Consider the following 14673-nt stretch of genomic DNA (forward strand, 5'->3'; position numbering starts at 1 on the left):
TTATTTTTTGTTTTATTCATTAAAAACTGTGATATTTGGCTCACATTTGCATTTCTCACAATTAAACTATAAACACTGTGTAAGCCTGTTTTATTTTGTTATCACTCAGCAGACCTACTTGCCTTAAATCACTGAAATGGTCAGTCAGCTAAGAGCCATAATCTCTTCAGCATGTTCTGTCCTGTCCCTGCAGTTGGGCATGCCTAGGCTGATGCCTGAACATCCTTCACTGGCTTCTTTCATGTATGTGGAGGAGCATCGGTTCTATTCTCTGCCCCCCCAAATGACCGGGCAACTTGCCCTATTCCTGAGGGAAGACCCAGACACCCTTACTATAGTACACTATAGTTCTGAACTATAGTCAATAATATCGTGTTAGTCCTGTGATATGAGTCGGGAGGAGGGAACGCCACAAAACGAAGGTGAGCAGACTTAGACTGACTCTTGTCTCAGGGGGAAGGCCTCAAATGATTTTTATGTAACAATATAACATTTTAAAAATATACATATATCATATATATAAATATACAATACATAATTTTCATAAATAAATTAAACTAAAAGCACTTGTAGTAAAAAGCTAGAATTAGCAGTATAAAATACACACCGTAATTCAATAACAAATCTGACTATTTTTATCTCCAATGGTCAGACTGAGCGGTTCGGATTACAGACCGTTGCAGACAGAGAACCAAAAGTTCACAGTTCGCATTCCTTTTTTTAAAAATCATTTTATCTTTTTTTCAAAGCATAAACATGTAAAATTAAAATCAAAGCATTAAACAGCACTGCACTCATTTCTTTATCAGTACATATATGAGTGCATGTAATGAAATATCCGGTGACATCACTGGGACCCGTAAGGGTGAATCATTTTTAATAGCATTTCTTCTCATTAGACTTAAATCTGTCTTGTAGCATTACTACACATTACAATGCTTACAAAAAGCAATGCACATATACGTGTATTGCTGATATTTGCAGAGCTCCACTCCTCTGTTTAAATGCAAACAATAAACTTTTGAGACGAACAAACGGCCATTCACCTTTTATCTGCTCTCATGTGACAGCATTTGATTATCAGGACAGCTGCTATGAGTGAGCAGCTGCTGTAAGAAGTGAAGGACCTGAAACTACCACGACCATTGCTTTGAGCAGAAAAATGATTTCACCCTAATGACACCCTTAGTAATTCAGCCTTATTTGCATTTTATGGTACAATCGTTCCTTCTTTCTCAAATATTTAACACCAGTTTAACATATTAGCCTGGAAATTTAAAAATAAATAAATATTGAAATATATCTCTGAAAACAGTCCAAAGGGATGAAACATTCAGAAGCCTTTTTGGAGCCATTTTTTAGGCCGGTGTTATGAAAAGAACAACAGTTAATTGCATTAATTAATTGTTTTTCAAACGGTTTTATTTAAGTATTGGAATGTTTACACGGTGTGTTTCACGGTCATTTTTAAAGCTTATCATTAACAACTCTCATTATTAAACCGGATGTGTGTCAGAGCCTGTCACCTCTCGCCTCTTTCACAATCAGCTGACCGCGTGAGCGAGCGCTTTAGTTTGTATGCGCGCTCCCTAGAGGCGGAGGCTTTGCATCCGACTAGGTGAGGCTGTCAGAGACGCGAGCAGCTGGCAGGAGGTGAACTCGGAGTGAGCACAAGGTAAGAGATTTAAAAGGGAATCTGTCAGTCGTTTATTTAAACACAGAAACTCATTTTCTCCTCCCTCTCTGTTTGTGTTGACTTTTTGTTGTTGTTTGAGGGCTCGAGAGACGACACGCGCTTCGTGTCTGTGTCCCACGCAGGCGGAGACGCTTACCGTCTTGCGAACTTAAAAAATTAAGGCGAGGCTGCAGTTTAACGTTAAACGTGCTGGATAGGGAACATTATAAAGCGTATGGGGGGGGATGGTTTTGAAAGCAATTGCGTCACTTTTCTAGGAACTCCGTAAAGCAACTCGGATGCTGTTAAAAGTTTGTTCAACAGGATCACACATGCTTTACATTTTCCCCTCGTGATTGTGTCTGCGTTCTCTTTTGTATTGTGGAACACGAGCTGTTTCCTTTCCTCTGCTCTTCCAGTAATATTGGTCCAACTGGCTTTGTAGTGAATGCAGACACACCTCTCCTTCCTCCCTTTATCTTCTTCACTGCAGTTCAGTCGATCCAGTTTCTACACAGACTGAATCCACTCTGTGTTCACCTCGTTTAATCACATTTTCTGTCTGTGCTCATAATTAAGAGCTGCAACATAAACTGCAAGAGAGTAAATTGAATTTAGGCTAATGTGACCTGCTTTGCTATTAAAGGACCTCAGATGGGAATTTGTTCGATGAGAGATGGGGTCCAGCTGCAGTATGGGAAATGTAGTATTCATTGTTTTGGACTCTATCTCTTCTGAGTCTCTCCTACTTTATAGAAGAGACACACATGATAGCTGGAAGCATTCCCATGAATTATAAAGTGTGTTATCATAGCTACTAATGCACGATGCCATCACCTTTCATTTACAATGAAATGAAAATATGTTTGTGTCTAATTCGATTATTGGAGTTTTGGTCAGTAATTTCATTTTTTGTTTAAAGCTTCTCAATTAATTAATAAAAGTTGCTCTTTTATTTTATTTTATTTTTCAGCAATGACACTGAAATATTTGGGAGGTTTCAGTTGACGGTCTATAAATATTACAAGAATGTAAAATAGCTCTGTAACATTTTGCAAGACTCAGAGGTGTCCATTTAACCCTCTCAAGGCAGGCGTTGCTGATTTGCAACAGTTAAAAACTAACAACCTGATTACCCCACATACATATTTTATGAGGTTTTTTTTACTCAGAAGTACCACTGCAGGACTTGTTTGGGCATTAGCAACAAAAAGTTTAATTTGAGCCTGAGAGGGTTAAGTTTTTTTTGTTGTTGTTGTTTTAATCAGTTACATCTTATTGAGCGCTCAGAGAGCTTCAGTGTGGAAAATGGCTCCTCCGTGAAATAGAAATATTGCTGTCGAGGAATGACGTAAGAACATTGCACATGTTAACCTCCAGTAGATGCCCACCCATGCTGTTTAGCCTCGCCACATTTGAACCTGTATCGTATCCAACTGTCCTTTTGGTTTTGTTTTGGTTTTTTGTTGTTGTTTTTTCTGTGTTAAAATGATAAGTTCAAGAGTATGTCATACAAAATAAATCCAAACTTTGACACACTTTGTTATTTTGTTTTTGTTTGCAATATTATACATACCACACCGGCTGCCTACGTCATTGTCTGACAACGTGGTTGTCTTATTGTTTACATACTAAAATATTAATATTTCAGACGTGCCATCTCACATAAAGTTAGGGGGATTTACTGTTAACAACGTCTCACTAAAAGTTTCATCATCATCTCCCAATGCTAATGCTAGCTGCCGCTCTGCTAGTGAATTTGGTTTTCAGATTTGATATAATCTTCATGTCTTAGATATACAGTATGTTGTGACTGACCTGGTGTTTCATCAGATTAGATGTGCTGTGTTGCCATGACAATTTTTTCCTGAGAGTCTTGTGTGAGACAACAATTGAGATTGTTTGTGGCTCACCACCGCTGCCACCATCCTGTGTTTTTGTTCTTCCTCAACACATCAAAGGAACGCTCTCTTTCTTCCTCTAATCCTGGTACCAGTCCTCATGTTCTGGTACCAAACATCTGTTGCAGACTGATTTCGTAGTAGCCTGAAAAATACAGAGTTTGGTATCCAATCCTAGTGTGTGTGCTGCCAGCAAGCGTTTGTACTTAATCACATTGGGAAAATTCAAAAAAATAGAAGTGGTGGATGTTCATATGCTAAAATTGGTTCGTTTTAGGCCATTTCTCAATGTTTGATAGCCCGCTTGATGACCTGACAAACCTGTAGGTTAGAGCCCACAGGAGCCTCAGACGAAGGAGGAGCTCACAGACAAAGATACAAATTTCTTGTATTGTAATCAGAAGATTTGTTTTGTTTGTTTCATTGTCACCGCCTTTTCTGGCTGCTCAAAATCGCTTTGCACAACTTCACTTTAACCTTTAAAAGAATCTGAACAATTTTTTTCTCTCACCAGCTCAGCTCTTTATCTTCTTCCGCAGGTGAAAAAACTCATTAGGAAAAATGGCGAGCAGTAACCTTATGGGACGCATCCGGAACCATCCTCAACCCCCAGCACCCGCTCTAGGTAAACTCTAACAACGCTAACATCATGAACCCTGGTGTCATAGTTTCATTTCTGTAAATATCATGTGAAGAAAATGAGTTCAGTGTTTGATTTTTCTTGCAGCGATTTCAAAGGTGATTTTGTGCGGCATGCCCATTGCTCAGATTGCAATTGGTGAGCTCCATATTTACTTACTTGACTGAGTGTTCACAGTTATTAAAGTTTCCAGGCAGCTCAGATTGTTCTTTTTTTTGAATCATCCTCCTTGTGTCCACCAGGGACAATATACCTTCATGAGTGTCCGCGCCAGCACTACATCCCCATCTATCTGATAGTGGTGGGAGTCTTTGGCCTGATTCTGTCGTTGCTCTCCTGCTTGCCCTGCGCCAGGGAGTCCGAAGAAGGCACCTCCAACCCTCTGAGCACAATCTGCACAACCTGGAACTCCTTGACATCTATCTTTCTCTTCTGCTGGTTTATCGCTGGTGAGTTAAAAAGTAAAGGAAGAGACCTGTTTCTGGTTGGCTGCCTGTTAAAATTGTGTAAATAAAATCATGGTCATCGGACAAACCACCAGCATAAATTCACACCAAAGAGATTAAACATTAACGGCTCTCAGCACCGCAAACAGAACAGGCAATGTTTACAGTGTGCTTCATGCAGCTTTTATAGCAGATTGTTTCTATTATAGACCACATTAGTTTCAGCTCCATGACTCTCCAAACACCAAACTGAATGTATTAAAAAGCCAGCAAAAAATATATTGTGCTGTGTTAAGTGCTCTCCCTTTATTGTGTCTCTTAGATTTATCATAGCAGACACTGAGTCTTATGTAGTCAGGGTGCAGGATTCCCTGTCTAATCATTAAAACTTGTGACTCATAAATACACATTGATATCCCACGCTAGCACAGCGTGAAAGAAGCTAGCCGCTACGAAAACAAGGAGTACAACTTGAAAACATGGATGTGAATTAGGACTGTAGTCTTTAGGGTTGAGTGTTGATTGATCAATATGCTCTCTTTTCTCATTGGTCAGAAGATCAATAGCCATTATTCTTGGCAGAGGGAAGAGCAGATCAGTCTGTATATGAATGATGGATGTAGCTTCCAGTTCTTGAAAGTTTAGTCAAAGCAGAAGTGCCTTAAACCTGCATGTGACTACTGCGACGTGACTACTGCGACAGTAGTCACGTCGCAGTAGTCACGTCGCAGTAGTCACGTCGCAGTAGACTACTGCAGTTCTAAAAATACTTAAGGTTGTGCAAAGTCTCTGAGAAAATGCTCCTCAGCTTCCTCATTGTCTCACACTTCCCGATGGCCGTATTGCCTGGGTAGGGGCATCCAAACGCCTCACAAGAAGGGATAAAGGAAGTAAATTTAGTAAAGTTATGTTAGAAAATGATGGTGGTGTAAGACTTGGATTAATCCATCCAAAGTGCAGGAAATGTGTCAGCTGATTTTTTTTCAATCATCTTTTCAATTGTTTCTTTTGCTAGCTAACATCACCAGCAGTAGCTGACTGTATCTGTCTCAATTGTGGCTTTTGTGGTAGTGCAGTTATTTAGGTCATGCAGTACAGTGCTTCTGAGTCATGATAAAGTAGGAGAGGTAAACCTGGTTGTGGATAAAATAGCGAATTTCTTGCTAATTAAATATTCCCCAAAATAGCTGTTTATTATCAAACTTCAATCGCTCCATTAAATCTGCTCATCGTTATCAGGCTCACAGGGGCGCTGGAACCTATCCAAGCTACCATTGGTCGAGAGGCAGGGTGCGTTCTGAACAGGTCTTCCGTTTGTCATAGGGCGTTAACAAACTTCAGGCAGTTAATTGGGAATCTTTCTAATTTTGTTTTTTAATTTTTTTTTATTTTAGCGCCCCCAGCATCCTAATGAAAATGCTGTTAATCTGAATTTGATCATGTTTGAAAGTCTGTACTTGGATCAGAGTGAGCCTATAAGTTCTGTTTTGAACAACCAGGATAAAGGTAAGATGGATTAGATACACATAATCTGGATTACTAAAACCAGATAATTTTTGAACAACTGTTCACATGAGCATTAAGGTATACCAGGGTGAGAATGAGAATGTTGTAACATGCAAGGGCCACTAGGTGGCAATATATGGCTGTTTTAATGGATTACTACACACAAACCCCTGAGAGGTACATGTGACATGAATTAAGATAATTACAATAGTTGTCTAAGCTCAGTGAGGCTTCAAGTGCTGCCGTGCACATCCTGTCAGCTGTCAGGCCTCCAAACACTAAAGTCCAGCTTATGTGCAGAGAGATCAAACAATTATTATTCATTCTTCACTTCATTTGTTTTCCTTTTCTTTTTTTTTTAGGTAATGTATGGATCTACTCTATTTATCAGCCCAACTACACCAAAAACGCAACAGATGTGGGCACCTACTGCAACAAGACCCTTTACCTGTTTGCCTTCTGGACCACCACTCTGGTTTACATCCTGATCGGTTTGTTTTTCGTGTGCGGCTTCTTGGTCTTCCTCTGCTTCTGCCTGTGTGGCCGTGCCGATCCCGACGACGACGTGTAACGACTTTCAGAAACGATGACGGTACTGGACGCACACAATGAATATGCTACTGATGCAGATATGTTTACGAATATGTTGTAAGTGTGTGATTTGACCGCGCATCTTGTGTTGAAAGATGAGCATTTTCTATACCTCTGCAGGAGCTACTGTTTACAGGAATTTTATTCTGAAATCAAGAAGATCACAGGTGTTTAAGAATTTATGCGAGAGGTGATTCCAACAGCAAAATTATTTTTACTTTCCTATTTGTTTCCATGTTTGTCCCAGGAAAACACGTCTATATTATAAATGTGAGGAAGGTTTTTCTCACAAGGATCTCAGCTCGTCATTAAACTCTTTTAGTGACGCTACAGATAAATATCAGCCACTGACATCGTTTACTGCCATCCTATTTGCAGATAAACGCCGAGCATCAGTCATTGTTAGGATTCAGCTGATACATCTGTGCTGTTACATGATGAGCCACAAATTCGGGTTATTGCGTGTAAATGATGAAATGGAAAAAGTCACTTTGGTAATGGTATCAATCAGGGAATAAACAAATACTAAAAAAAATCCTTTGTAATGCAGTTTTTCATACTTTATAATTCTGTAAAGTGTAGGTTTGTTTTCTGTGGAAACCAACACTTCTCTGTATTTCACTGTTCAAAATGTAATCACGTCATTAAAGTCTGTCAGAGGTTTATCGCTGTAAGTTATGGATCATGAATCTTGAGATTTGAAATAAAAGACCTGCTGTATTTTGTCATGTCAGAAATAAAAATGAAAGACAAGAGTGGGAAGTTTTGTGTGGCTAATCGATTTTATCTGAAAAGCAGAAATTCTGGACCTACAGGCTAAACGGCAGTTATCTGTGCAAGAAAGCATTAGACCCAATCGCACAATGGACAGTAAAGATATTTTTAGTGTATCTGATGTTTAAAATTTGCAATGGGGCACTGTCTCAATATCAAAGCTTATTTATTCAAACGTCTGTTTCTGTGCAAGACGACTATGGTTAAGAATTGAAGTATACACCTCTATACACCACTCTGTGCTAAATTATTAGTTATTTCTTCTCCTGCTTGGCTCGCTTCCACACCCTGTGTTTGTCCAGTCTTTCTCCCCTTAACCCAGCCGGTCACAGCAGATGGCCGCCCCTCCCTGAGCCTGGTTTTGTTGGAGGTTTCTTCCTGTTAAAGGGGAGTTTTTCCTTCCCACTGTCGTTAAAGCACTTGCTCATAGTGGGTCACTTGTTTCATTTTTGTACTATTGTTGGGTCTTTACCTCGCAATATAAAGCGCTTGTGATTTGGCGCTATATAAATAAAATTGAATTGAAAAGGGGTAGTGTCTGTGAATAGTCAACTGCCACTGACAACTGACTAATCTGGACCATTGAAACCACTGAATAAGAGCCTATTATATATCATAATTTAAAAAAAAATCTAATGAATGATGATAAACTAACCATTTATCTGCCAGTTTAGGGAAAGTAATAAAGTTAAGTGTTTTACAATCACACTCGTTCAAACCCTTTTAAACAGGTTGGTTCATATACAATGCAGTTCTGTTTGGTATTTAGAATACACCTTTCATTATGGGAAAACCTTTAAATTGCCTATGCTATTGGTGTCACAAAAGAGAAACAGTGGAGACTGTGATGATTTCACGCAGGAAGCATAGAGGCTTGCAAAGTGAAGGCTGGAGTGGCAGTTAAAGCAATTTTATTTATGAGTGGGGGCTCAGTGGAGAGGAGGAAACTGTTATATAGGTTTTTTTTTCTATAAAATAAATTAGAGAAAACTGTGATAGACTAATGAAATATTAGCAGTAATGCATTGTAAACAGATGCCAACTGCAGTTAAACCCCAGAGGAAGTGCTTGCAAATGCGTGGCTTCCTGAGGACACAACTTTCTGTTTCATCACTAATCCTCCAGCATTGTTGTTTTGGTGGCGCAGGCTTCTTTCTTGATACATGTTCACATCTTTTTTCAGTGCACCTCCAGGTAAACACGTTTCCTTATAAAGAGAATGAAGGTATAACAATTTTTATGCTACTTTTGTACTTGTGCATACTTTTAATGCCAGTTAAGACATGCTTATCAGTACATGACGCTCAGTCGTTTGTGTCATATCGTCCCACTGGTGGATTTGTTCAGTGTTTCATAATACATCCTGTATTGTACTCGTTTATATTTGCATTTATGTCTAATAGGCTATTTATAATAAGTACTGTCCATTAGTTCTCTTCACCTTATCCAATCCAGAGGGGCTGGAGCCTGCATTAACTAAATGTTACTTTTAAAAAAAGAAAAGAGCAAAAATGTTCAAATAAATTTGTTGTTTGTTTTGTGGTAGACTTCAAATGGGAGGAGCCACTTTATCATTGTCTTTCAAAGGAAATTTTTTAAAAGGTTTTTTATGTTGTTGGTGGTTACTAACATTTACATATACAAAAGAGCCAGAAAAGATAAACTGAGTGTCTCACACGGCAGAAAGGTAATGCCTAATTTTATTTTCTGTTGGGGGGGATTAGGTGGTTGCTCATTCTGTAAGACTGTATCGATAGTAAACGCTTCTCTTCTCTGGCAGACTGATCTTTTCATTTCCCTGACAAATAAAAACAACTGGATTGTCTGGATCTGTGCTGGTGAAAGTTGACACAATGGCAAAACAAACAGCATCATTAGGTAAGAGAGTCCTGTGCAGCACATCTGCAGCTGTTGAGCCGTCTCATTTGTAATTTTAATAATCTATTCTGTCTCCCTTCAGTTTGCATCTCATTGATTTTATTTGCCACAGTCTTTGCTCAAGTGATAGTTGGTAAGTGAAAGAAGCAGCACATTCAGACTGAATTTATCTGAATATATATTACCAGTGCATGTAGCACATGTTATTTTTATGATATTATTAATAGATTAGTTGCTTCACATACAGTTGCCAGAGATAACAAGACCAGACAATAGAAAATGGCATGCATAGTTGTAAGAATACCATAGCTTCCCTTTATGCTCCTGCACTTTAACTAATGATGGTGCTGAAGAAGGTGTCTTTGTCATCTGCAGCCTGAATTCCAAACAAATTAGATACATAACATCTGAGACTACGTGTCAGCATCAGTAAGACGTCCCACACATATTGATTGTTTGCTCCACACTTTGTTTGTTAGGATCTGATCGCTCAAGAAAGCAGAAGTTGTAAAAGCTTAACAGTTGAATTAAGAACACTGCGACTCTATGAGCGAGCCCTTCACTGTGTCCCCAACAATACACCACACCAGTGTAGACTAGATCAAATAAACAGTTCATGAGAAAAGCCAGAGGTTTATAATAAGATAGTTATCAAACAGGTGACGTGCAAGCAGTTCTGGTGATACTTTGTCTTTGTGCCTAAAAGGTGGGAAGTACTTCGAGGACTGTCCAGGAATTCCCTTCATCCCTATTTATCTTTGTGGACCCATCTTTGCCTTCTTTGCATGGTGTATGTACAGGTCATGTAACCTGCTTTGTTGGTCCGTGACCACCCTCTTCTTCATTTGCTGGTACATTGCTGGTAAGCTTTAAGGGTGTTACTCAATTTCTGACCACAGCAGGCAGCTCTTGAATAACATGAAGCCTGCACAGCAGAAAATACCAGATTAAGCAAGCAACTAGTATGACAGAGAAAGAAAACAAAAAGCAAAACTAGAATTATTCAAATAACCAAGTGATAAGTTCAGTTTCAGAGTCTTGGCTTTACATGGCATGGAGTGGGGAGATCTTCAATTTTATATAATATAACCATTTTTGGTACACAGCACTCACCAGCTGTTCAATCCTAAACCTAAACCTGGCCAGTTTACTCTGGAAATGGACATTTTTAACATCAAGGAGACTTTAACTTGGCAAAATAAAGGACTAATTAAGCAAAAATATCATATTAATGCTGCACCGGGAAAAAAAAGATAAGAAAAATAGAAATAATGAAAGCTAAAAAGCTTGTGTTTGTTCTCCTCTCAGGTGCCCAAAGAATAGAAATATATAACAAATTGTATTTATTCAATTATTTATTTGATTATTTTGATATATTATATTATATTTTGATAATTGATATTCCACCAAAATCATTCATTTTCTGAGATTTCTCTCATATTTCTGCAGGTAATGCAGTGATCTACAGCAAATATGAACCAGACTACAGATACTGCAATAAGACACTCTACCTTTTTGCATTTTGGAGCACCACTCTGACCAACGTCTTATTATTTATTTGTTGCTGTTGCCATTGTAAAGAAGAAGCAGATGAGGTTGTTGATGTTCAAGTATAAATACACACAGAAGGTCAAAATTAGTGTGTATGCTGTCTAATGAGTGTTTTTATGGGATATGTGTATTTAAAGCATATCATCAAATGGATAATACAGCAGCACTGACATTATAATTGACGTGTAAAATGCAGGATTAAACATGATTATGTTTTTGTAAAAATGCTTTTGATATTAGCATTAACTTGAGCTTTTGATTCATTATTACAAATAATATTTTCAGCACTTGATTACATGTGCACATAAAACAGGTTGGTTGATGATTTTCTGCCCCACTGAGCCACTGGCAGCTCAGTTATTACAAACTCGAGATTCTCAAAGGTCCAAAACGTATAAAGCTGAAATGCAATCAAATGTGGCAAAAACAAAACACCAGGGAGAATATTTATTTCATAAAATGCTGCAGCTGAATAAAGTTTATTCTTCAGTGGAATTGTTAGTTAACTCCAGTGCTGTGCAAAAGTCTTTAGCCGCCCCTCATTTCCAGCAGTCGAGCTACTGTAGCTCAAAAAACAGCAGAAAAAGTTCATGGTGGTTCTGATAGTTTGTTGCACATGGGGCTTCATAACCGTAGATCAGTCACAACGGTCACGTGAGCATCAGAGCTGAACCACAGAGCAAGGAAGAAGGTGGCCTGAGCTAATGAATTGTGTTTTCTTTTACATCACGGGCCAGGTGCATGTGGGGAACACCTGGCACCAATATGCACCATGACAAGAAGGCTAGCCATCAGAGGCAGTGTGCTGTTTTTAGGAAATGTCTCGTTGGGAAACCTTGGGTCCTGTCATCCATGTGGATGTTACTTTAACAAGTACCACCCAATCATTATTGCAGGTCATGTAGATGCTGTCATGGACACAGTCTCCTTCACTTCTTTTAGGATAAAGCGCCCTAACACAATGCAAAAATGGTTCAGGGTTGGTATAAGGTGTGGACTCCTAATTCCCTAGATCTCAGTCAGACCTGAAGACCTATTGTACAAGACCACTTAAAAAAAAACTAAAACTAAACTAGCAAAAACAAAAACTAACAAACAAAAGCAAGAAAAAACAACAACAACAAGATAATCTGGCTGTTTGGAAGCAAAATATAGATAAATGAGGGGGGTCTCAAGACTTTTACTTACTGCTTTATTAACAACAAAAGTATAGGATTATTGCAGAGATAGTACCTGTATTTAGCCTGTTAATAGCAAATATTCAATAAAAGCACCACATATCCATATTAGGCCCAGTTTTCTTCCTTCTATATGTTAATGATTGTATTTACTCCTCTAGTATTTTATATAAAGTAATGTTTGCTACTAATACAATACTGTTTTGTCTCATGAAAACTAGATAATCTCCAACATATTATACATTTAATAGGTTATTGTTTGCAAAAATGTAAAAAAAAATAAATTAAAAAGTAGTTGTATTTAACTCAAACAGAAACTAGAAAAATGTTGACAATGTATCCAGATAAATAGTAGTGTTATCAAGAGGGTAAAATTTGCAATATTTTGGAAGGTTTGATGACTTTGTGACTTCCAAGAGGCAAATTGATGGTTTTATGAAAAAAGTTTCCAAATATGTTGGTTTATTTTTTAAAATTCAGAAATTGTGCTGAATGTGAATCATTGTGATAATAACATGGTGTAATATATGTCCTGCTCATTTTAGGAGGTTGCAGACGTTACAAAAAGAGTTATATTTACCTGTATCATGGTCCAAGGTAGACGCTCCCCCTAATCCTCTTCTTCATTACAGACTTCTGAAGTTGTTTAAATATAACATCCTTCATAATGCCTGTGTAATGCCTAATGTTGTTTTGGTTTGTTTTGGACTCGTGTTGTCTTTAAGGTATTCTTAAGATGTTTGAGTGATTTAGGGTAGTATGATGATGTCTTTTGGGAATTATATATATATATGTATTTCATATATAGTCCACATTCACAAATTATTCACAAATCATTATTTCACAAAGAACTGCATCCTATTTATCATCATGTTTGAATTTGTATTGTAGTCGATTTGTGAATAAATTGAACTGACAGTGTTACATTTCCTGTTTGTTCTTTATGTGAAATCGTTTCTTCATCGCTCATGTTTGACTCTTAGTTTCAGTTCTTCCAAGTGGAGCAAAAACAGACTACAGTTATATTCAAACTCCACTAGATGCTTTCCTAATGCCTTTACATCCCGTGACATTAATGCCTTTGCAAGAATCTGTAATTCAGCAATATTTTCTTACCTGAATTTGTTCATAATCTACAAACAGCTTTACAACTGTCTCTGACCACATCCGCACCATATGATGAAATCCAGTCTGCCTTAAATGTAAACACCTGAAAAGGTTTTTATGTTGTCTGTCAGTGTAACAACAATCATAACATAATAAATATTTTTATTCTGTTTTCTTTTTTTCAGTTACTCAGATGTAAAACAAAGTCAGGAAACCCAGAGGGGGTCATCTGATTGTTGGGCTTTTCTCTGTATTATTGTAGCTCTTTGAGGTGACTTTTGTGATTTAGCACTATTGAAATGAAATGAAATGAATTGAATGTGTGATGTCACTTTATTTGTAACAACCTCAGCCAGACAATGGCTAAGCTTTCTGACATTTTCACATGTTTTTTAGTTACGTTCAGCTTTAAGACTTCATATGAAACCTCTTCTCCTTCCTTTTCTTTAATAATATTATTATTCATCTACAGGACAGATGAATAGAAAAATATGCTCTAATACAAAAAACAACAACAGATATGTGCATTATTTCACAAATGTATACACTTGGACACACGCACACACACAACAAAAGAAGTCTAGCATTGTCAGGATGTACATAATAAATTTAGACACCTCATCATTAAATAAACTTAATTTTACTGCATTTAAAACATCAAAACACACATATCCTTGTTTTTGTTCAATCTTATTAAAACATCAAAACTTTACGTTGAAGTTACATTGTAACTGACTTTCAATCAAGAGAGTGAGTTAGAAAACACTCAGGTGCCGCCTCCTCATAAGTAAGTAGTCCTCATAATAAGAAGTGCACCAAAATTCCATGTCAAAAAGTACAAATGGCACAAACAGCTTGGAAGAAGCATAATTATTAATAATAATTGTCACAACTGTGTTTACCCTGCACTCCCATAGTGGCTGCTGTCGTAAAAAATCAGCCTGCTAATCAATCACATTAATCTATTCGCCCCTCGTCCTCTTGGGGGCGCTCTCAGCTCGTGGGCTCACCTGCTCAGTGAGTTCACCAGTGAGTTTGTAGGAAGTGTAAAGTCCTTCAGTGGACATTAGAGCCGTCTGTTAGTGTGGAAACTGCACAGGTAAAATGTATAAAATGAAAAGGTGAACATGGGGTTGATTTGCAGCTGTGACTGACTGAAGCTTTCGTCTCATGAACCACAGCGAGGCGTAGCAGGTAAAACAGCTATAAGGATTAAGGTGTTTAACAGGTATGCAAAAAACAAAACAAAAAAGAAAATAAAGAAGATTCATTGATCTGTGAAAGTGAGACTGAGGAAGAAAAACAAAAGCCGTGTTTAGTTCAGCTACCCACTTTGACTCAGCTAAAATCAAGTCCTTTAAGTCACAAACCACTTCAAGAACCAGTTTGAAGCTCAGATCATCAAATGGTTGAACATTACACGTAC

The 14673-nt window shown here is 37.8% G+C and overlaps 1 protein-coding gene and 1 long non-coding RNA gene across 2 annotated transcripts; both read left to right on the forward strand.

The window, feature by feature from the left end:
- Positions 1-1555: 1555 nt before the first annotated feature.
- Positions 1556-7508, forward strand: LOC118455655 (transmembrane protein 272). The gene is made up of 5 exons (XM_035915281.2): positions 1556-1675; positions 4116-4201; positions 4304-4354; positions 4459-4665; positions 6531-7508. The coding sequence occupies exons 2-5, from the start codon at positions 4138-4140 to the stop codon at positions 6737-6739; spliced, it is 531 nt and encodes a 176-aa protein (XP_035771174.1). The 5' UTR covers positions 1556-1675; positions 4116-4137; the 3' UTR covers positions 6740-7508.
- Positions 7509-8652: 1144 nt separating this feature from the next.
- On the forward strand, positions 8653-10210 carry LOC148104271 (uncharacterized). The gene is made up of 4 exons (XR_015718264.1): positions 8653-8727; positions 9314-9411; positions 9494-9544; positions 10118-10210. It is a non-coding gene; the product is annotated as an uncharacterized LOC148104271 (long non-coding RNA).
- Positions 10211-14673: the final 4463 nt, after the last annotated feature.

Source organism: Neolamprologus brichardi, chromosome 3 (genome assembly GCF_056152115.1).
Source record: "Neolamprologus brichardi isolate AB-2024 chromosome 3, ASM5615211v1, whole genome shotgun sequence".
Taxonomy (NCBI): Eukaryota; Metazoa; Chordata; class Actinopteri; order Cichliformes; family Cichlidae; genus Neolamprologus; species Neolamprologus brichardi.

What these genes read in the sequence shown, in the direction of transcription:
- LOC118455655 (XM_035915281.2), top strand. Translation starts at nt 4,138, where the DNA reads ATGGCGAGCAGTAACCTTATGGGACGCATCCGGAACCATCCTCAACCC. An exon ending in ACCCCCAGCACCCGCTCTAG is followed by an intron (nt 4,202 to 4,303) that starts GTAAACTCTAAC and finishes TTTTTCTTGCAG; the next exon opens with CGATTTCAAAGGTGATTTTG. An exon ending in CTTCTGCTGGTTTATCGCTG is followed by an intron (nt 4,666 to 6,530) that starts GTGAGTTAAAAA and finishes TTTTTTTTTTAG; the next exon opens with GTAATGTATGGATCTACTCT.